Source organism: Strix uralensis, chromosome 32 (genome assembly GCF_047716275.1).
Source record: "Strix uralensis isolate ZFMK-TIS-50842 chromosome 32, bStrUra1, whole genome shotgun sequence".
Classification (NCBI taxonomy): domain Eukaryota; kingdom Metazoa; phylum Chordata; class Aves; order Strigiformes; family Strigidae; genus Strix; species Strix uralensis.
The window spans coordinates 2,400,683-2,422,606 of NC_134003.1; the positions used below are offsets into that span (position 1 = coordinate 2,400,683).

A 21,924-nucleotide genomic window follows, 5' to 3' on the forward strand; every position below is an offset into this window, starting at 1 on the left:
GGAGGCCTCAGCCTGGTCCTCGCCCCCCCCGCGGAGGCCGCACTGGACTCGTCCCCCCACGGAGAAGCCCCCGGGCAGGACGGAACCACTCACAAGGAGCGGGGGGGGGGGGGGGGAACAACGCGGGACCCCCCCTCCCAGCGGGTCCCTGCGCCTCAGGGCCGCCGGTGGGTGTCCGGAGGGGAACGGGGGGTTCAGCCAGTCCCGACCCCCCCGCGCTGGGCTCCTCCGGGGCCGGGGGAGGGGAAGGAGAAGCAACCCCCGGGGGGGTCCCGTCGGGCCCGAGGAGCCCCAGCCCCCCCCCCGCAGCGCACGCGACAAAGAAATGATCCGCCACCGTCTCGTTTTTTGTAATTTTTATGTAGATATTTAACCCTACACCTTTATCAAACATATATGATGGATTCTAGCAACTAAAAAAAAAAAATAAATCAAAACAAAAAAAAAATAAATCAAGTAAAATTCCAACTTCATATAAAAGCCGCCGGCGGGGCGGCCCTGGGAGGGGGAGGAGGAGGGGGGGGGGGGGGGCAGCGCCCCGAGCCCCCCCACGGGCTCCGTCTGCGCGTTTTGAACGATCCGAGAGATGGAATTAAAAAGTGATTATTATATACACACACGTAGAAAGTCAACAGTGTTCCCAGGGGAAAAAAACAAAACAAAAATCAAAATAAACAAACAAAAAAAAAAAACCAACCAACAGACGACAGATTTTTTTTTTTTTTTCCCGAGGAGGGTGAGCAGGAGGGGAGGGGGGGGGGGACACAGGCTGGGGGACCCCTCCTCACTCCCGGGGCGCCGGGAGCCAAACAGTCCGCGGAAATCATCATAGGGTGGTGGTTTGTTTTTTTTTTTTTAAATTTTTGCCTTTTTTTGGTGTTTTTTTGCCAGCCAGAGGGGGAGCGGCGCCCGTCGCTGCAGAGGAAGGCACAGGAGGGGTGGGGGGGTGGGGGGGGTCTCTGCCACCACCAGCGCTTGGCCCCTTCACTCCCCCCTGCGGCAGCGATTTGGTAAATCGGCTAAAAAACATCATCCCAAGAGCACGCTTCATCTTTCCTTGCGTTTTTTTTTTTAAGGTGTTTTTTCTTTTTTTTTTTCTTTTTTTTGTGGCTTTTTTTTTTTTTTTTAGCTTTTTAAACTACTACTGGAAGTTTTTATTTCAACAGCAATGCTTCTTTTCGTTAAAACACTTATTTTTTTTTTTTTTTTGTCCTAGTCTTGCACCAACTGGATGGGCTTGGGAAAGAAACAACCAAAAAAAAAAAAAACCCAAAAAAAAAAAAAAACAGAAAAAAAAAAAACCAACCCCAAAACAAAAAATGTTTTAATTTAGGAGAAGGTTACGGGGCTTCTCGAGGGCAAGAAAAAAAAATAAAATATGGAAAAAAAAACCAAGTGAAAGCGCTACTCCGCTGCTCTCTACAGCGTCCGGATGCCTTCGCTCGGGAGCTGGGCGTCTGCTTCAGTACCTGGGGGGGAAGAAGGGGCGTTTTGGGGTGAAGAAGGGGGACCCCCTCCCGAAGGGCGGCCGGGGCCTTTTCAGGCTATGGAAGGGGTCTCTGCTTACGAAGGGCTCTCGCGGTCTGAAGTCAGCGCGGGGGGTCCTGACCAGCACCCCGCCGCGGCTGCCACCGTCCCTGTGAGCGGGGGGGCCCAGGCCGCGGGCCGCCCCCAGCTGCTCCCTGGAGAGGGGGGTCAGCCCCACGGCCTCGCGGGAGCGGGGCAGGGGGGCTGCGGCGTGGTCCCGCTGTTGGGGCTGGGCCAGCGGCTCGCGGGGCGCGGGGTGCACGGCGAAATGCTCTTTCATCGTCCCTTGGTGGATCGTACCGTGCTCCTTGGGGAAGGCGCCGGCGCCGTGCTCCACCGCCATGGGGGGCGGCGCGGGGAAGGGGACGCCGCCGTGTTCCCCGGCCGGCGGCGGCTGGGCGGGGAAGGGGACGTTGGCGTGTTCCCCGGGGACGGGGGGCGGCGGGGGCGTGGGGAAGGGGACCCCGGCGTGCTCCACGGAAGGAGGCGGGGGGACGCCGTGGGGCAGGGAGAGCGGAGCGGAGGTTTCCTTCGAGAAAGGGTTGGCGTGATCCACCGACGGCATGCGGGGAGGGACCGAGTGATCCCTCGGGAACAGGCTGCCGTGGTCCTTGGGGGGGGCGGCGGCGGGCGGGGGCCCGGCGGGGGGACCCACCGGGTCCCGTTGGAAGGGAGTCCCGTGCTCGATGGGAGGCGGGGCGAGGGGCGGCGGCGGCGGCATGTGGTGCTCGAAAGCGGGGCTGAAGTTATTTGTTCGGAAGTTGTTGACGCTCTCCTGGAAGGGGGGAACGTGCTCCTTGTAGGGCGCCGGGAAGCCGCCCATGCCCGGCAGCTCCGAGGTGCCCGAGGGCCCGTTGTCGAAGGCGCTTCCGCCGCCGCTCATCTCGAACCAGCCCGCCGCCGCTCGGCTCGCCTCTCGCCCGTGTCCTCTGTTCCCTTTTCCCAGAACCCGGATGGATTCCACGGTCTGGATGGGTTCTCCCGACATCCCCCTGCTCGAGGCGTTGTGGTAACCCAACGTTTCGATGGGGGCCCCTTTCTCCTCGGTGCTGTCGGGCAAGTCCAAGCAGGACGAGGAGACCCTGGTCTCGATGCGGTAGTGCTCCTCCTGCGGCTGCGGCTCTCCCTTGGGAGCGCCGGATAAACTCACCCCCTCGCCGGAGCTGCTTTTGGAAATCGGGCCAAAATGCTTCTCCTCAGAGGGCTTGCGGGAGGCGTTTTTGAGCATGTTCTTGAACTCGATGGTCGAGGTGGCGGAAATGGAAGAACCCAAGGATTTCTCCACGCTGGCCGCGGGAGCTCGGCCCGCGGGGCTGGAGAGGGCGTTTTGAGAAGAGAAAAGCGAGCGGTGGGGAATCGAGTGGGGCGAGTCCGGGTATTGCTTCTGCGTGAGGCCAGAGTGCACCACCGACTTCGGTAAGTTGTTGTGATTGGAGTCCGGCGTGAAAAACACGTCGTTTTTGCTGGGCGAAGGGGAGCCGTCCGAGGTGGAGTCGTTTCCTCTGAGGCCGTAGCTCCCGTACATCCCCGGAGACGACGCCAGCGGGTCGCAGCTCTCGCTCTGATCAAGGATAGACCTCATGGACTGAGGAAAGGACGACTTGACGCCGAATTCCTGCGATCTTTGACCGTAGCTGGACAGGACCGGCTGGTACTCTGCAGCTTCTGAGAGCTTACTCGATTTCAAGATAGACTTGGCGGGCTTCTTCTCCAGGTTTAGCATGGCCGACGGCGGCGGCCCGGAGTAATCGAAGTCGCGATAATCTTCGTCTTCCTGAAAAGACGTGTCTGGGTAAAACTTCTCCTGGGAGGAGTCCATTAAAGAGGAGGGGATCTCCATGCTGTCTGCAGACTGCTTGTACAGGCCGGCCGGAGACTCTCTGCCGAGGCCGAAGGGCCGGTAGGTGTGCACAGAATTGGAGAGCTCTTGGGAATATCCGTCGTCCCGGCTCTGAAGAGGCGACCTCGTGCTGCTGGGAGTCGAAGAACCGGGGCTCATGATTTTGGACAGCAGGGAGATAGTGTCGACGTTGCTCGACGTCGGCTTGTCCATCATCTCGTCCTGGGTGGGGGTCCCGCTTCGCTCGTCGCGCACCGGTGTTCCGTCCACATTGTCCATGGAAGTGCTGGTAGGACCACGCTGGAAGTCGGACGCGTGACTTTCCGTGGCGATGCTGGACCCTAAGCTGCTGAGAATTGGAATATTCAAGTTCAGACCGCTGAAGCCGGGATTTCCCTTCAAGAAATTGTGTATCTTCATCTCCAGGCTCGGAGAAGGGGGTTCCGATTCCAGCTTCGCTTTTGAAATTTCGGAGGATTGACCCAGTGAGGTTTCTGTTGGCAGAAGGGAGGAAGGACTGGTAGGGTGGGAACTGGAAAATCCCAAGGAATTGGTTGGCGGCTTAAAACTGGAGCTTGACAGCCCTGGGGTATGTCCAACGGGAGCCTTATTAACTGAAGTCGAGGAAACCTCAGCAGTAGAGGAGTTTGGAGAATAACCAAAGCTTTTGGATATAAAGGACTGAGTATTGGAAGGGATATTCCTCCCCTTCACGCAAGGAACAGTCGTGTTGGCTGGCGACGCTGAAGTGCTCTGTGACGCGGCTTCGCTCGACTGAACGGTATTTCCAGCAACACTCTGAAGTAAGGATGACAAACCTGGAAGAAAAGAACGTTGTGTTCAGATATTCAGGCAAGGGGCGAGTGAACCTGAGCCGCTGTCAAGGGAAAGGTTTCGGTATTTGTACCGCAGACGTCGTTCCTTAAAACCACTTCATGTTTTAGCCAGGGAAACGACTGGATTTTGCTGCATTAATATTGACGTTAGCACCCGCCAAGGTGCAAACTTTTGCCAGAGGCTCAGATTGATCTATAAATTACAACATACATCTGAGTAAGTCGGGTAATAACTCATCCTGGCTTTGTAGCCAGGCGTAAAAAAAACTACCCTGCACTACCGAGGAGGGTTAGGCATGCGAGGTGCACAAGCAGGAGCAGCACCTCTGGGAAGGTTTCTGCTCTAAAAAAAAAAGCGCTCTCGAAGGACAGAGAAACCACAAAGACCTCTCTCGGTCTCCTGTCCCGTTCAGCGCCCTTCCACGAAGCGTTCGGGGTAAGCGCGCTTCGGTGACGGCAAAAACGTGAAGTAATAAAACTCCCTGGTCTGTATGCCACCTGAGGAAGTCACCTGCGTTTGCCTAAGACGTAATACATTCCAAATAGCCTTTTCCCCCCTTCGTTTTCGCTTTAGGGTAAGCACAGCGGCACGTTTCAGCGCGGCCACTGCCATCAAACACAGAGTTAGCCATTCCCTCAAGACCCACGGCGGTACCTTGCAACGCTGGTGCAGTCTGAGTCTGGGTTTTGGAGAGAGCAGACAAAATACTTTCAGGAGTTATTTCAACTTTGGAGAGAATATTTGCTAATGGATTTGAAGGAGCAGATGGAGTCCCCATGACAGGAGTCTTCAGGCCACTAGTAAGAGCTGTTGGGCTCGTCGGGGTTCCCGGAGAAGGTCTCGAGGCGGGGCTGACACCTAGGACGGAAGCACACACCACTCACGTCCGTTGCTTCGTTAACGGAAGCTTTTTCGTGGCTCAGCTTTGTTCCACGGATACAACTGCAGCAGAGCTCCGCTGAGCAAAGAGAGGCTCACGCAGCCCACAGTCGTGTGTCAGAGAGACCGAGCCAGATCTTTTAAGTAGTAACTCATTCATGTTTATTTTGAGACAATTAAAGCTTTAAAAGATTACAAAACAAAACTCCATCGCTAGCTCCACGAACCAAACGCGTGGGCTAGTACCGCTTCAGCACTCACCTGTATTTTTCATTACAGAAGTTAAACTGCTAAGAATGGAGCTGATCTTTGCCAGGTCCACGTTGGCCAGGTTGGGCAAGGCAAGCGCTGGCGCCGGAGGGACGGGGGCTGCGCTCGGCGCCTTCGGAGCCGGAGGAGTCGCAGGGGTCTGGGCGGGCGGCGTCACCGTCACCGACGTTGCGCCCGCTGTGGCGGTCGAGGGAACCGCTTTGGGGACGCTTTCAGCCTTCGCGGGGGCCGAAGCTGGGGCAGCCTGCTTCTCCTTCCTCTCTTCCACTGCATCAGGGAGGGGAAGAACAAGACCACAACCATCACCCTGTCCCCAGATTTGGGGCTACAGGATTTTCAACGGGCACGTTAGGTCTGATTCCCGCAGGCTACGTAAAAATGTATTCGAGGAGTGGTTTGGGAGATGGGAACAATCACGGCCGGATCGGGACTTCCCCGCTCGTGTCAGGGGACTGGGGCAGGAGAGCGAAACCCAACAGCCCCAACCTGCAACGCCACGAGCGCTTTGGGCATCCCAGCGAGGCTCCAAAGGGCTGTTTTGTCTCCGTGTCATTTCAACACGACAATTCCTCTGCTGCCCCCCTAGCACGTACCAATAATTTTAGAGGTATCATCCTCCACGTCTGAGAGCTCCATGTCTTCCACATCCCGATTATCCATCACAGGCTCCGGAGACGTCGTCTTGCGGCTTCCGACCACCGGAGACCGGGAGTTATCCTCCTCCCCCATCCCCTGGAAAGGCGACTCGGAGCCCGTCGGGGATGGGGCGTCCATACTGGGAGAAGGGACAGGAGACTCCTCTGGGTCAGGAAGCGTGGCTTTCAACTGGTCTAGCTTCTTCTTTAGATTGCTCACTCGATTAGCAAACGTTTTATAAGCCTAAGAAAGGACGGACATCAGGCTGAGTATCTTTTATAGGAAGAGAGCATCCTTAATCACTTCCCTAACGAAGCAGCACACAGCCTTGGAAAACCATTTCCAGTAACCTGCACCCTGCAGTAAGAACTCAGCTTTTCAGTGTGGCTTGCAAAGCAACAACCACAAAAAAAAAGAAAAAAACGGGAAGGTAAAACCTTTTTCCAGTGACTTGAAACAATTTTCATTAAAAAAACGACGTTTCCTAACAAATCTGCTGTCTGTCTGGGGTTTTTTTGTAGGGTTGGGGGGATTGGTTGTTTTTACAACACTTTACTGAATTCTTTCTTTGTTCATCTAGTTCGCATATTAATCACAACTTGTGCAGTTTCCAGAATTTAGGATTTGTTAAGACTAACTGTAATTTTCCCCCCCATTTAAAAACCCAGAGGGCTACGGAATTCCAGCAACAAATAAGAATCGAGCTGCTGACCCACGGATTTTTGTCGCACCTCCTCTTCCTGCCCGACACCTCAACTCCGCTCTCTTAAAACCATTTGTACAACAAACACGCCAAACGTCTTCACTTGTGAAGAGAGAGCAGATGCATTTTCTAGCCTCTGAGATGCTCAGTGACCGCAGTCGGACGTCGCTCCGCCCGAGGAAAAAGCGTACTTACGTTTGCTACCACCTTGACTTCCTTGTACTGCGCTTCATAAAATATCCCGGCGTTCTCCAGGGCTTCAGTGAGAGAAGGGCCATTTTTCACTTGTTTGTCTAAGCCGTTCACAAACTCTTCCAGCTTTGAGCTTGCTTCTTCAAACTCCTTGGAGAACTTCTTTCCTCCTGTTTTGTCTGCAAGGAGACGAACACCACGTAAATAAGCTGCCGAACGGGAAATCAGCCCTCGGACGCGCGTCCTCAACGGCAGCAACGGGGGAGTTCAGACGACGGACGCTGCGTCGCGCCGTGCGCTCCCCAGATCACCCCGTTCAAGACAGAGGCCAAGTTGCAGTTTTTTGACTAGTTATTAGTGATAAATAAATTCAAGACACAGAAGCGTAAAATTTTACTCTTTCAACTACCCAGAGAGCGTACTTCCATTTTGGAAGAGGCAAAAATACTGATTTTTTTTTTTTTTTTTCCTTTGTTACCATATTCCTAAAATCATCAGGGTTCACAACCCCCACGAGTGACCACGACTGTAAACGACCATTTTCAAAGACTGCAGTCTCGGGTTACCAAGCACAGCTAGAGCAATCTGCAGTTTCACAATTAAATTTCCTGTTAATACGGCTCAACGTAACTCAGTTCATTTACGCCTAACACGTGCTGCTTGCTGTCGGACTCACAGTTGGCATTCTCAAACCGTAGCCAGTGATGGATGCCTTAATGAATTTAAAATATTAAATCCGAAATTATTTAAGGGTTTCTGAGCACATGAAGAACGACGCGTGTTTTAACGACATACGAGGGCGTGTTTGCATAGTACAAAATACATCTTCGTCGCTTCTGCTTTGTCTGAGTTCCGCATCTGCGGGTTTTTACAAACAGGTTCAAATTAACAAAGATTTTAGGCTGGTGGTTCTTAACAGCACTTTGAAATTTGGGCATTTTACAGACACGAGTCTGATTTTCTGGTCTAAGGCTCAACGGAACCGAGGAGCTCCCACAACTGCATCTGCGCCTACTTCACTGAGGTCGGGTTTTGTTCGTTAAACGCTGTCTTTACCTTTTAAGCATTTAAGTGTTTCGGTGCTGCACACATCCACTCGCATCGTGGAAAGCTGCTTCTCTTTCAGCTCTATCTGGTCTTCCGAGCGCTTGTATAATAGCAATTCATCAATGAGAGACTGTGGCTGAAAAAAAATAAAAACCAAACAAGAAAAGCATCCTCATCACATTCCACGGAAGAGAAGCCCCGCTGCGCAGAGCTAAACCTGCTTCAGCAACAAACAACGCTCCGGGTTCAAGACCATTTCTGAATGAGGGCTAACGCAGGAACGAACCGGGCGAATCTCTGGATTTTAAGCTCAAGTCAAACAGCCCAGCAGACTTGGGCTCAGGCAGGGGCTGTAATTCTACAAGTTCAGAGCAGGGACAGGCCTTTTTTATTTTCTTTTTTCCACTCTACTAGCGCCCATGTGTTTCGTTAACACACCGCACTCCTTTGGGGGACCTAATTTCTTGCCACCAACTCCTCAGCCAGCCTAAACTCCTCCTTCACTAGGACGACCCGACCGCACGCCGCGGCCAGCCCCGCTAAGCGCAGGGCCCGGGGATTTCCCGCAGCTCCGGGGAAGGCAAATGTACGAGGTTACCCCAAATAAAACCAGTGTTTGTGCAGGGAGTCCTCCCCGCTCCGAACACTCTCCGGCTGCCCTGTTGTCCCTGACAGCGCACAGAAGGGGGTGCAGCCCTCACAGAACTCACAGCTGCGACGTCTAACAGCCATTCTATGCCAAGGAACGAAAAGACACCGACCGCTCGAGCTTAGGCTGCTGGTGGACGTAAGCTACGCAGAAGCTACAGCCCAAGGACGGGGGTTAGCGCAACAGAATATTTCCACTTGCAGACTTACTCTGAATTCAGCAACAATCTTGGACTTCAAAGCAGCTTTCGGGTTCGTGGATGCTGTTGGAATAAAGAGCAAGTATAAAGAAACCGAGGAGCTAGACCCCGACTAAAAGTAAGTCACAAAAGGCAGTTCTAATTAAAAATATTTTAACATCATTCAACAAAAGACTCGCAGGCTGTTGTTACTCATTATATTTTCCCCTCCACACAGATTTCCCTCAGTGCTCTGGCTTTCTGTTAGCTAATCGGGACACAGTCACGTGCAGTAGATCATGACTGACGTCAACAAATTATATATTATTGGGTTTTGTTTGGTTTTTTTTTTTTTTTTAACGTGCTATAAAAATTCACTGTGCATACCTTTTCCAGCTCTACGGTGGGGAAGACAAGTCCCTGCAAGGGCTGATCTAACAGCCTTACCCGATGAGTTTATACCCCTCTACAAGGAAGGTAACGTTATTTCCTAAGTGCCACACTTAGAGCGGACACGCGCAGCCCAGCGTTCCCTTTGGACGGGGTCTCCCTCCGGTACTTACTAGGCCTAACCGTGCCCTCAACCTTAAAAACTCTCACACCTTTACTCTGACATCTTATTAACAGAGTGGGGGGAACGAACCCCGCTATCGAGAGACACTAAATCCGTTGGTTTCTGGACAAAACAAGAGAAACACCTGATCAGAAGCAAAACGCCCTTCAGCCACGCTGAATATAGCACATTTTTGTTTGGGACAGCAGCTTGTGATGCTAAGCCAAGTAATAAACGCTTCCAAACTCTTTTGTTAACCTTCTGAGCTCAGCGCTCGTACAGGCGGGCGCACGCCACGTCTCACACCTAACGTTCCGCCATCTCTTTACGGAGCGTTGGAGGCGTTCGCGTGTTTAACAGGTTTAGTGAGAGGGTTTATTACGAACGCGTTTCCCGCTAGCCTGCGCTCCCGGCACTGTCGGACGCCAACGTTCGTTATCTGCACTGCCAGCTTCCAGTTTTCTTTAATCCTAGCACCTAGTTTGCTGCTGAAGACGTGTTCCTGAGCACGAAGGTAGCGTCCACCTCCTGCTGCCAAAGCACACGGTTCTGTCTGTCTTCTCTCCATCTCTGAATAGTCTAACACCAGTTTCCAAGGGGTTCCACCAGCTCTTTCCTCTACTGTTCATAACCTCCGCTCTCACAAAGATTTAATTTTTTTGTTATTTCATTCCTTTAAAAAGTGGTTCTCTAGCAACAACTCCTTGGTGCTTTACATATTAGTCTGTAAGGAGCTTTACAAGCCTGGAAGATGCATGCTGGCTCATGTTTTAGTCCAGGTACTCTGCCCAGTTTGGGCTAGCCTTTCTTCTCTTCCTCAAGAAGGCAATTTCTATATTAGTTCAGAGAGTTCACATTGTTTCCTTACTTTGCGATTTCTTCCACGGCTTATTCGGTTGTTTGTTCAGAGTTTCTTTCAGCTGCTTCTGAGTTTTGAAAGTGGTACCTGGAAAACATTTCATTTTTTGCAGTCTGGCACTATGGGATTCCTTTAAGAATCTGGTTTTGGTGCCATACGGTTGCACGGTAAAAGAGTGAACAGAAATTTGTTTTAAAATACCTAGACCAACTTCCTTAGGTGAGCTGCTGGATGCCCAAGAGAACCTAAGTTTACTCAGGAATACAGCAACCTGTGGGATGGTCTTCCATTTTTAAATCAAGTTTCTGTTTGCCCTTACACTAAGACAGTTCAAAAAAAAAAAAAAAAAAAAATCACAGTAATGACCAGAGTAAAAAGGAAAAACACAAGGCATCTAAAAATAAAAACTAGACCGCTTGGCTCTTTAGACAGGCTTTTACAAAATCAGCATTCAACAGGCAAGTAACACAAGTCGGGGAAAATAGCCCCAATACCTAATTCACAAGTAAACGGAAATATTTTTGTTTTCAAGTTACAAAAATCAGAGATTTCAGGATGTACGTATAAACTTCACTTCTCAACATGCAACGCCCAACCAAAGCCTTTTCACGTGCCAACGCCTGAACCCGAGACACCGTGTTCCTCCTGCCATGACGACACCCGGCCCTCAGAGCCACACGTGGGGATCTCCTGGAGCACCTTCAGCTCTTAACGATGGAACCAAGGAAAGCACAAACATGGACTCATTTCCTTCAAGTATTTGAGTTTCTGGTTTTAACTGACTACGCGCGTTTCCAGTTAACGTTAGCTATTTCAGCTTTTAAGCCGAGTTCTTTCACTCGAGGACACTTCACTCTCCAGCTTTGCTTCCAGCCTCTTTCCTACGCCATAAATATTATTAGTAAAACCAACTTATTGTTAAACCAGGCTCAGAGGTAGGGCCAGGGACACAAGGGTAGAGCCGGGGCACCGTGTTCAGGACTTGTAGGACCACTTTACCCTCACGTTCTGTTTACTCTCAGCTGGAACAATCCCAGCTTACGTGAAAGGATTCAGAGCTGTCTTTAGAAAGGTACAAAAAACGTGAAGCAGATGAATTCAGTGCTGCTCACATACAACACCTCGCTACTTTAAACTCTGTGCTAGGTGCAAGTGCAGAAAGAACAGATATAAGCTCGTTTAACTCAGCAATTCCAGACATTTTCTTTAACCTCACACGTTAGTTTGTAAGGTAAGAAACGCAAAGGGTAAGTAACTTACTCAGAGCTTCTTTTAGTGCCAAAATGGTTTCCTCAGGGTACACGTTTCTGTCCTCCCAGATTTTGAAGATTCTTTCGATAGATTTGGAAACGGATGGATCCCTGAAAAAGAAAAGCATAGTGGGTTTTCTTTACCCCCTCACTGTAATTTCTTGTGATTCCAGAATGGATAATAATGTAAATAATTATGTATTTAAATCAAAACTTTAAAAGACCCTTCAGACCGGGTAGTTCTTTGTCCAGGTGATGACTATAGTTCTACTACAAGGGGTCCCAGTGGACCAACGCAGCAAGTCCACACACTTGGAATTAATTGTAAGGGATCAAGGCCCCTTTTTTGGGTAAAACAACAAGGTTTCAGAGCGGTAGGAACACCGGTAGGATTTCTCTGAAGCCCTTCTTCACAAGAAAAAATAATTTTGTTACTCTTCCACAGCAGCTTTCTGTACGGATGCTCTGGGAAACAAGTGATTATTCCAGGGCAGGGAAGAAAATAAAACATTACTCCCTTCACAGAGAAGAATAAGTGCTTCAGGGAGAAGTGACTGTATAGCAGGTGATCAGAGGTGCTGAACTTCATCAGGACAACGAGCCCTCGCACTCGTCTCTGATCACACATCCCCTCTGTGCCTAGCAGCACCAGCCTTGGGAGTTAAGAATGTCATCTGTAAGAATCTCCAAAGAAAGAAAGAAAAGGAGATGGCCTGGTCCCAAATAGTGTATCTTGTCCAGGGGCTTCTGTCTCAAGGAAAAAGAAAAAGGCAAATAAAACATCTGTAAGCAACCACCCTCCGAGTGTGTTCTCCCTAGACGCCTGAGTCAACACAAGGGTGCAGACCCAGGGGACAGCTCTGGGATAAGTGAGGAAAAACGCCCGACCAGAGCAGTTGTCACTCTGGTAATCACCCAAACGAAGGGCGCTTCCTGCAAAGCAACCCCAATTAAAGTTCACGTGCCCTGAATTTAGCCCTGAGGGCAGCTCGTGAGCCCGACCCCTGCCAACAACCAGAGGCGACTGCCCCAGAGGACTCGAGCTCGGAATAATAAACTCAGATTGGAAAGTGGAGCTGCCACCACCCGCTCCCAGAAGGGAGACGCCACCATGGCAAGAGCTCCGAGCCCAGAGCAAAGGGGCTGCTCCGCGCCCTCGGGCAGTGGGTGCTCTGCCAGGCTGGGCTATGGACGGAAGGGTGTGTCACCCAACTGCCCGGGTTGGGAGGGAGCACTGAAAGATCATCTGAGCAGCCATTTGACTCGACTTCTGCTCGCAGCCCAGAAAATCCACCCGTGTGCTGGGCTGCACCCAGAGCAGTGTGGGCAGCAGGGCGAGGGGGGGATTCTCCCCCTCTGCTCCGCTCTGTGAGACCCCCCTGCAGTGCTGGGTCCAGCTCTGGGGGCACCAACAGCAGAAGGACACGGACCTGCTCGAGCGGGGCCAGAGGAGGCCACGAAGATGCTCGGGGGGCTGGAGCACCCCCCTGTGAGGACAGGCTGAGAGAGTTGGGGGGTTCAGCTGGAGGAGAGAAGGCTCCGGGGAGACCTTAGAGCGGCCTCCCAGGACTGAAAGGGGCTACAGGAAAGGCGGGAGGGACTCTTGATCGGGGGGGAGGGATAGGACGAGGGGGAACGGGTTTAAACTGAGAGAGGGGAGATTTAGGTGAGATCTAAGGCAGAAATTCTTCCCTGGGAGGGGGGTGAGGCCCTGGCACAGGCTGCCCAGAGAAGCTGTGGCTGCCCCCTCCCTGGAAGGGTTCAAGGCCAGGTTGGACGGGGCTTTGGGCAACCTGGGCTAGTGGAAGGTGGCCCTGCCCGGGGCAGGGGGGTGGGACTGGATGGGCTGTAAGGTCCCTCCCAACCCAGATCAGTCTGTGATGACTGATGATGATGATGACTTTGAGCCCTGCTGCGTTCACGTTCTGGCTGCGTCCCAAGAAAGAGCGACGCATTTTCTCGCTGCTTTTTCTGATTTTTAAACCAGTTAGAAGAAGGTGGGTCACCGAAATTCTGTCGTGGAGCGACACGGCTGTCCCTGGCCACGCAAAGCTTTGCAGAGGGACAGACAGAACGACACCGCCTCTCAGGGCCAGCGAGGTGCACGGGGAAGAGACAGAAATCTTCCATCAGGTCCATAAGGGGCAGCCAAGTCACACCCTGTGGTACACAAACTCTGAAGGACAGAAGCAGCAAATTCGCAGAACTTTTATCCATTTAATTATTTCTGTACCAACATCTGGAATAGGACCGGGCTTGATAAAGCCCGTTGGGGTTATCGAAGGATCGGTAACTGTAGCTTTTCCTGCTCTCTTTCGCTTCGGTAGCTGATACTCTCAGAATTTTTTCTCCCTCCTCCTCACTGTTGCCATCTATTAATGGTATTTTCAACCTTCTCTTCTGGCAACTTACATTTAAATATAAGCTAATGAGCAGCCCAACTTTAACCTTTTCCCTGCCTCGTGCTACGTTCAAGCATCTGCCGCTTCAAACTCTGATCCAAAGACCAACCAGCAACGTCACGTTACTGCTACGGAGCTGCTTTGTATTTTTACTATGTCCTGCCCCTTAGAGACCATCTGGTCTGAGGAAGATTCCGAAACTAAAACGGAGGGCGGTAACGATGGGACGGGGCTCGCCCCGTTTGGACACACGCCACCACAAGATCTTTTCGTCCCACGTTACTCTAATAAATTAAAGTCTCCGATTTCCAGCGGAGCACAAAACCACCTTCGAGGACGCGTTACTTTGAAATAATGTTTTAGCAGATGGGTACGGCAGCACAGGAGCAGCTCGCAGAAGCCAGGCAGGGGTTAGACTGGCATCTGCGACGCTTGTTCTCTTGGTGGAGACGGCAAAGGCCTCCTCCTCCTCTTCCTCCCTGTCCTGCTGCACCCCTCCTCGCTGCGAGCGCTCCCCTGCCACCGTCCCCCCAAGCAGCAGCAGCAGCACAAGCCACCGGTGCCCGCGCGCAAGGGGAGGGCAGAGCTACATGGCACACACGTATTGGTGCAAGACTGGCCCCTCGCAGCACTTCACGTGATCGTTTTACTCAAACGAGACCCCCGTGCAAATGAAAAGGCAGCTCTACGCCCGTTCTAGCACGCTCTGTGTAGAGAAGCTCAAACCCACGGAGTCGTTCGAACAAAATCCTTGAAATTTTGCTGAGAGAGTTTGAGACGTTAGAAGAAAAATTGACATTTTTTGAGACATTCAACCTTTCCAACACATCGTTACTTACTTCACTAACGAAGCGGCTTCAGGAAGCACTTCTGCAAACGTATCACGAAAGACAATTGCATTTTTTCTCTTGCAGTTCTGTATGACGTCATTGGCCAAGTAAAAAAGGTTCAGTCGATGAGGAAAGGCAGCTAAAGACAAAAAGAAAATTCAGATTCATAATCAAGTAGAAGCAGTCACACCACCCTCATTTCAGTAACAACATTTAAATGCCTGGTTTTGGTTTGTTTTGTTTTTTTTTTTCAGCATTTCTGTCAACATCTAAGGGCAAGTCCAATGGTCAAAACTGGGGACTGGAGAGGAAATGGTCAATTTACAAATCATTTCCAGATCTTCCCAAAACCTGCCTGTTTGGTAACGTCAAGCCTCAACTCTGACTTGGGCTCAGAAAGGACGCAGAAAGCCGCTGACCTGTGCTATTTCCACGATACCCGCAGAGCCAGAACGATCAGCATCGCCTGCGTAAGAGGTCAAACACAAAACGCACAAACTTCTGCAGGGGCAAAATCCCGCCCGCTCCAGCGCGCGTCTCTGGTCTGGTCTCCAAATCTCCAGCATCACCCCGTTTGGCTACTGATTCAGTGAAACCTCCCGTTTAATAATTTAGAGGCCACTTATTCATATTTTCTAAGGATCACCATCAAATCTCCCTTCTTTTAAGCTGTAATGGCTTAAAATGGTCTCTAAGGTTTGCAGCTTTATCAGGGAGGTTTTTCCAGGCACGTACCTATGTCCATACCTGTCTGGAGGGCACTGACTACAGAAGGGAGAGACCTTCTCCACATCCCTTTAAACGCCTCCTACGAATAAACCCACATTTATTAATACATTTCAGAAGCGCTGGCGGTTCCTCGGACGCAGCTGCCTGGACGGCCCTTTCCGACGTGCGATTTAACACCAGCCAGGCACCAGCTTTTGTGCGGCACACAAAGGACCCCGGGTCCCCGTCCCTTCTCCTCCAGGGATGGATCTCTCCAAAAAGCACCTCTCCTGTCCCCGCTGAGCTGGCACCGACCTTCGCACCCAGCCCTCCCACCCCCAGCTGTACTCCAAACGCATCCGCACCGAACGCACCTCTGATCTTCCTTATATTCAGCTTCAAATTTAATTATTTCATCAAACCTCTTCTTCAGTCAGCCACTAACAGCGCTTGCAGCACAGTAAGCTCATCCACATGCTAATTAGCTTCTTCACTTAATTTAACGACACAACACGAGGATTTAAATATAGGAACGGTGACAATAGAGGGTTTTGTTTCACGTGCCCGTGAGCTCTATCAGGCTCCCACCTTTCCTGCGTTACCCACCCTCCAGCTGTACCCCAGCTGCATTAATAATCAAGAGTTTTTTATCTACAAAGCCTTTTAATTCTCCATCCCGCTTCATTTTCCAGTTGTCCCTACCTCAGCAGAGCCTCTTCCCACAGCATGGCCGCACCTCGTGGCTCTCCTGTCCTCCGGGTTTCCCGTTGGGAAGCTCTTAGCATCACCCCTGGTCCAAAGCCCTTGGTGGGAATTTACCCCTTACCGGCACCGCTCCCGCACTCAGGACCTGCCACAGAAAAACCCCCAAACCACCCACCGCAGCGACTCAACCTCCAGCAGCTCCACGCTGTCCTCCTGCTTAAAATCAACCCAAAACAAAGCCAGGATTTTCACAAAACTCATTCGCGCCTTAGACCGCGCCTAAGGAAAAGCCACTACATGAGTATTTTCCAGGTAACAATAAGCTCACAGGTTTTTATTGGAAACTAATTGTTAAATTTTATCCTCTGCCTCTTTTCCAACGTTCCTCTCTGATGTAGAGAAGAGGGTCAGTGGCCACCAACAGACTTTGGGCAAGGAGTCCATCAAAGTAGGATCGCAGCCACAGAAATACGGGGTTGGTTCATTTTTAGCACGCCGAATGGAATTATTCAAAAGCCTTATTATACGGCAGAGCATCCCTGCTCACGAATGACACGGCGTGCTCGCCTATGGGAAGCCGGGCACGGAACCCTGGTGCTTCCCAGGACTCCTCTCTGTGCACAACTCTCGCACGTCTTTCCTGCCGAAGGGCTCGATCCCGGACGAGGAATCAGCACCAGGCAAGCAGACCCCGGTCCAGCCCCTGCCTAGCACAGGAGTTTCCTTTAAAAGCTCACACCAGGAACATTTTGAGCTCTACGTTGACCTACCGATACCGAGGGATAATTTAGCAAGGTGCTAAATTGTTCAGAATGAAGATCTTTTGCAGAAGGCAGCCTCTTCAGGAGAGCAAAGCTGGACACGTGCATAGGCTTAGTTTGGTTTGACTGTCAAATCCTCAACAGGTTGACACCGTGAAGCCTCCACGAGTCCCCACAAGCAGCACCAATTCCGCTCGCTCGCTGCTGGCACCTGCCGAGCGTCGCGTGAGCAAGAAGCACCGTCCGGCCCTAAACCCGGGGCAGGAACAGTGCGGCAAGTCAAGGGGACAGCCAGCCCCCGGGACGTCCCCACTCCCCCCGGCCACGGGGCACAGGGCCAAAGGTGCGAGACCCAAGCTGCTGCCTCCACCAGCACCGCAGCCGACTCCTCGGCCCTAACCCAGCTCCTTGGCTCTAACCCAGCTCCTCATGTATTTTCCAGCTATTTTTTTTCTGAAAAAAAACACCCCACATTTTTCATCTTTCCCACCAGGCTACTCCAACACCGCTCTGGCAGCTGCCATGTCAGGAAGCCTCGACTCCCATGTCCCAGAATAAGCTTTTATAGCAACAAACACAACAAGCCCAAGGATTCATTACCAGAAACTGTTATTTACAACCTTCCCCCTAAACGTGCTTACACGGCAGATCGGGGTTTGTTTGTTTGAGCCGAGGAGCGCTCTGCTCTGCCCGGAGGGCTGGAAATCCAACCCGAGCGGTGCTGCGCTCGCCTGGCTTCCCAAAACGATTTGGAGCTTTCCCCAAAACATCAGCCTCAATAATCTATCAGATCATCATCCCATCAAAACGGGTTTTCTGCAGTTTAATTAAACCCCAGAACTCCACTGCTAATTCCCCCGCTGCTCACTGGGTGCTCTTTCTATCCCGGCGACGTTATTCACCAGCAGAGATAGCGCTGATACCAGATCTTATGACATAACACCAAACAGATCTTGAAGATATACAAACCTTTGATTTAAACGATTCAACATACACACACCAGTCAAACACAGCAGAAAAACCCAGAGCCAAGCTCAAGACAAACACCAAACACATGGAGCACAGCTCACACCATCACCTCCGCCACCGTTTCCACAAGGCTGAACGCAGACCTCAGCCAAGGCAGAATTAATTTAGCTCCTCAATTTACAGCTAGTATCTATAAAACAAGATTCACCCAAATTGCACAGTAGGAAAAACCCATCCTAGACCAACACCTGGGCTACGGACAAGCCGCACGAAGAAAATCAAGCACCTTTGGGTCCAAAATGCACTTTGTGCAAGGGGTTGCACAGGTTATGCAACTGGCCGTATCTGATGGGTGAACAGCTTCTTAATTACTCCTAGACTGTCTTGGCTTAAACCAGAGAGGAAATACAGACAAGAAACAAGAAATTTTATAACTGAGCCCACCCCAGCTTTTCACTCAGCTCCGGGATGGCCATCAGCTCCACGGACCGACATCTCCGGGCGGCCGGCGCGCGACGTGTCCAGTTTAACTCCCATTTAAGAGCTGCTCGTGTGGACACACCGACGAGACTTTCCCACAAGAAAGCTCTGGATCAGAAACTTCCCAACGGTAAAGTTATCGCAGCATTACTCTGCAGAAACATTTATGTCATGAAGCTCTTGGTCAACAAGCGCAGCCGTGACCGGCTCATGCTGAGGACAAGCCTTGACCCGGGAAGGGAGATGCCCACGACAACAACAACGTATTTAAATACCAGCACTCTTTTTTTTTTTTTTTTTTTCTTAAAGGACCAAATTCTTTCTCCAAGTAGCCACATAGCTCTTTGGTTAAACTGTATTTTTCACATCAGCTGAAATATCTAACAGCAAAGCGCAGAAAAATCCATCGAGATGTGGTAAAATGAAGATGCTAGGAAACTCCCAAAGCAAAATGCAGCCGTTTCCGTGCAGGGGGAGAGGGACCGACCACCCCCCAGTGCAGGAGCACCCAGGACACCACCAAGCTCAGGCAAAATCCCTTCACAGCCCGAGGCAGAGGCACCAACTGCCCCGCACGCCAGCCCAACACCTACTTACTCTGATTTACAGAAGAGAAAGAATTAAAAAGGCCAATCTTTTCCCCACGCTTGACATTTTCTATCTCCTGCAAGAAACTGCCCTCAGCCCAACGCCAGCACCGCTGGAGAGACACCGGGCAGGAACTGCCCTACTCAAGGGTTTCACACGTAACAGAGATGCACATCTAAGAGATACGAAGGCACTTTTCCGCCCCATTAAATGCAGGTGCCTTCATCTTCACCCAGGCAGAGCACCGAGATACTGCCCCTGATCCCATCACATCCATCCTTCGCAAGGAGCTCCCTGGAAGAAGCAGCTTTTACGCGTTCTTAGAAGCTTTAGAGTTAAAATATTTAAAATCTGGGAAAGGAACCCAAAAGCAAGCTGTACTCGCCATTGTACCACTGAACTCTTCTGCTTGGGACCGTGATTTCTTGCTGCGTGAGAACTGCAGGGTCCTCGGGGCAGAGAATGAAGTGTACCACGAAGGGAAGAGCAGGAAAAAGCCCCCACGTAAGCGGGAAGTAACCAAATAATCAGGGGTCAGGGGACAGCTGCACCACGCTGCTGTCAAGGGTTGTTTTAGCTGGGACCTCAGATAAGATGCTTAGGGAGGAACTTGGACAAACAGGAGGGGTGTTGAGAGGGGATCCTCGTGAGGGCTGCGCAGGGAAAGCCTTGAAAGCGCTTCTACCAAAATAAAACAAAAAGTCCAGGCTGGTACTAAGGGCTCAGGGGCAGGAGCCGACAGCCCAGAGGGTCACGGGCCCTGCAAGGGGGAACAATTAAACTTCTTTTGACAAGCTTGGGAAGGAGCGAAGGAACAACGGAGGAGTGCGAGGGAGAAGGAAGGGGCAGCGCCAAAGCAGCGTCTCTGGAAGCTCAGTTGCCTTGGCCAGGAGCTGAAAAGACGAATGTCAGCCATGGAGAAGCGGCAGGAGTCCAGGGAAGAGCCTCGGCTCCACGAGCCAGCGGGATGGGAGCTGCAGGACGATAAACACGGGGGAGCTGCGCTGGCACAAAGGCTCCACGCTCCCGGCGAGCGGCCAGGCAAAGCAAGGACCTGCCCTGAGGGACAGGCAGGGAACGAGGAGCCGCGTTTAGGCTCATAATTTGTTCAGGACTAATACTTTGTACAAGACCAAGGAAATTCCTGAAAATCCTAATATTCCTAATATCAGCACGCACTTGTCAATCAAACATTTGAAACCACAATCAAACATTGAAACAATCAAACACTGAAACCATGTCATTCGTTTCATACGATTTTTCTGATAACTGTTAAAGCATCAGCTATTTCCCAGGCCTTTTGAACCGCCTTAGCTTTCCAGAGTTTGTTCAAGTCAAACAAAAGTGAACATTGCTTTCACCAAGGACCTAGAGAGGAGCCAGAACAGCAGCTGTGACAAGAAGACGCCAAGCCCAGAGGAGTCTGCACATCCCGAGGAGAGATGGGAGCTGGATTTTATTCGGATGGGTTGTGCTCAGAGCAAGAGGGACAAGAGGACCAAGGACAGTCCCGCAGGACACCCCTGATGACGAGGGCTGTCAGAGGGAGGAGGATTTCCAGAAGAGGTGGGCAACGACAGCGAGGCAGGATGGACCAGGGCCAGCTTCTCCTCACCAGCAGGTCAGTAGGGACCAGAGAACAGCCCTCAGGCTCCTACCTAGCTCTCTTTAATCGTGCGGACACGAAAAAACATAAATCAAAATTTGGGTGAAGAGGGCCCTCCGCATTTTGCAGATAAAGAGAACCAGCTAACCCAAACAGGCTTAGCACAAACCAGACCGACGCTTTGGGATGGGAACGTTATCTTCGCATTACTGCAAAGCTTACTTTAATTCCTACAACAACAGGCAAAACCTTCACACGACAGCAAGACAGCGGAGATAACGCCGCCTTGTTTAGACTCATGAAAACATTAACTTTCCCACTCTCGGGTCACCGCCGCATTGCCCGCGGGCGCTCGCCAAATCCCAGCGTTGGCACCCGATACTTATTTGTGCCCACAACAGGCAAAGCCCGTGGAAGGGGGCTGCGACAGTCCCTCACCCCCACAATGCTAAAAGCGTCTTTCCCCCAGCTCTCAAAATAACGTTTTAGAAGATCCCGGGCGAGCAGACGCAGAATTCAGGAGGTTGAAGGTGCCACCATTCAGGTGCAGACACGCAATTTGTGTTTTTCTAAGCGTGACAAGGTGATGCTAAGCAGAAATCCTGTCCAAGGGCCACGCAACGCCGACGGATTTCCAAGCGATCAGAAAAACCTCACTTTCGCTGCCTGATCCTGGTCCAAAACCTTCGGCACAGCCGCGTAAGCTGCGCCCCATCTCCTTCCCCGCTGCGGACCCCCAACCACAGCCAGCGGCAGCCGACAGCCTCCTGCCCCGCGCGCGGTCCTCGCCCCGACAGGCGCCGGGAGAAGCGGGACGAGGCTCCGGGGAGGTGGACGAGCACCTGCCCCAGAGCAAGGGCCGGTCCTCCCGGTCGCGGCCTTCCCCGCACCCCGCCGGCCGCCCCGCACTCACAGCGGCGCAGCCACTTCATCCAGTGGTAGACGATGGTGCTGTGGTGCCGCTTGTTCTCCAGGCACCAGGAGGAGAGGCCCTGGATGGACTCCATCGTGTTGGTCACCGCCTGCAGCTTCCTATCGAGCGAGGCCTCCAGCGCGCCGGCCGAGGAGGAGGAGGCGGCGGCCGAGGAGGAGGAGGAGGAGGCCCGGCCGCCGCCTCCGCCGCCCGCCGCCATCTTCCCGCCCTGCTGCCCAACCGGGCCGCGCGCGGACGGCGGCGGCGCGACGCTTCCCCTGCTCCGCTCTCGGCCCGGCGGCGGCCCGGGCGGCGGCGCCTCAGGAGGCGGCGGGGCCCGCCGCGGCGGGGCGGGGAATGCGGCGGCCCGCTGCGCCGGGCCGAAGAGAGACGGCGGGCGGCGGCGCCGCCCCGAGGGCGATCGTTGGGGCCGCGGCCCTTCGGGCCCGTCCCGCTGCCCCCGGGCGGCGGCTGGCAGCGGCGGCGCGGTCACCGGCCGGCCCCCCCCGCGCGCAGCGCCCGCCCCCCCGCCGCCATTTTGT

General features: G+C 52.4%; 1 protein-coding gene across 2 annotated transcripts; it reads right to left on the reverse strand.

Annotated features, from left to right (window-relative positions):
* Positions 1–341: 341 nt before the first annotated feature.
* On the reverse strand, positions 342–21,838 carry RPRD2 (regulation of nuclear pre-mRNA domain containing 2). 2 transcript variants are annotated; one of them, XM_074852874.1, is made up of 11 exons: positions 21,383–21,838; positions 14,662–14,791; positions 11,431–11,531; positions 10,180–10,257; positions 8,790–8,842; positions 7,941–8,067; positions 6,888–7,063; positions 5,947–6,232; positions 5,345–5,620; positions 4,859–5,062; positions 342–4,185 (listed from the first exon to the last, which is right to left on the reverse strand). In XM_074852874.1, exons 1-11 carry the CDS (start codon positions 21,600–21,602, stop codon positions 1,463–1,465), a joined length of 4,374 nt encoding a protein of 1,457 aa, XP_074708975.1. In that variant the 5' UTR covers positions 21,603–21,838; the 3' UTR covers positions 342–1,462. The 2 variants fall into 2 exon arrangements, with proteins under 2 accessions (XP_074708975.1, XP_074708977.1); XM_074852876.1 differs by lacking the exon at positions 10,180–10,257.
* Between the last annotated feature and the right edge of the window lie 86 nt (positions 21,839–21,924).

Coding starts and splice junctions, on each gene's coding strand:
- RPRD2 (XM_074852874.1), bottom strand. CDS start 21,602: ATGGCGGCGGGCGGCGGAGGCGGCGGCCGGGCCTCCTCCTCCTCCTCC. Junction 8,068..8,789: donor AGATTGTTGCTGAATTCAGA/GTAAGTCTGCAA, acceptor ATTTTTTTTCAG/CCACAGTCTCTCATTGATGA. Junction 6,233..6,887: donor AAGTCAAGGTGGTAGCAAAC/GTAAGTACGCTT, acceptor GTCCTTTCTTAG/GCTTATAAAACGTTTGCTAA.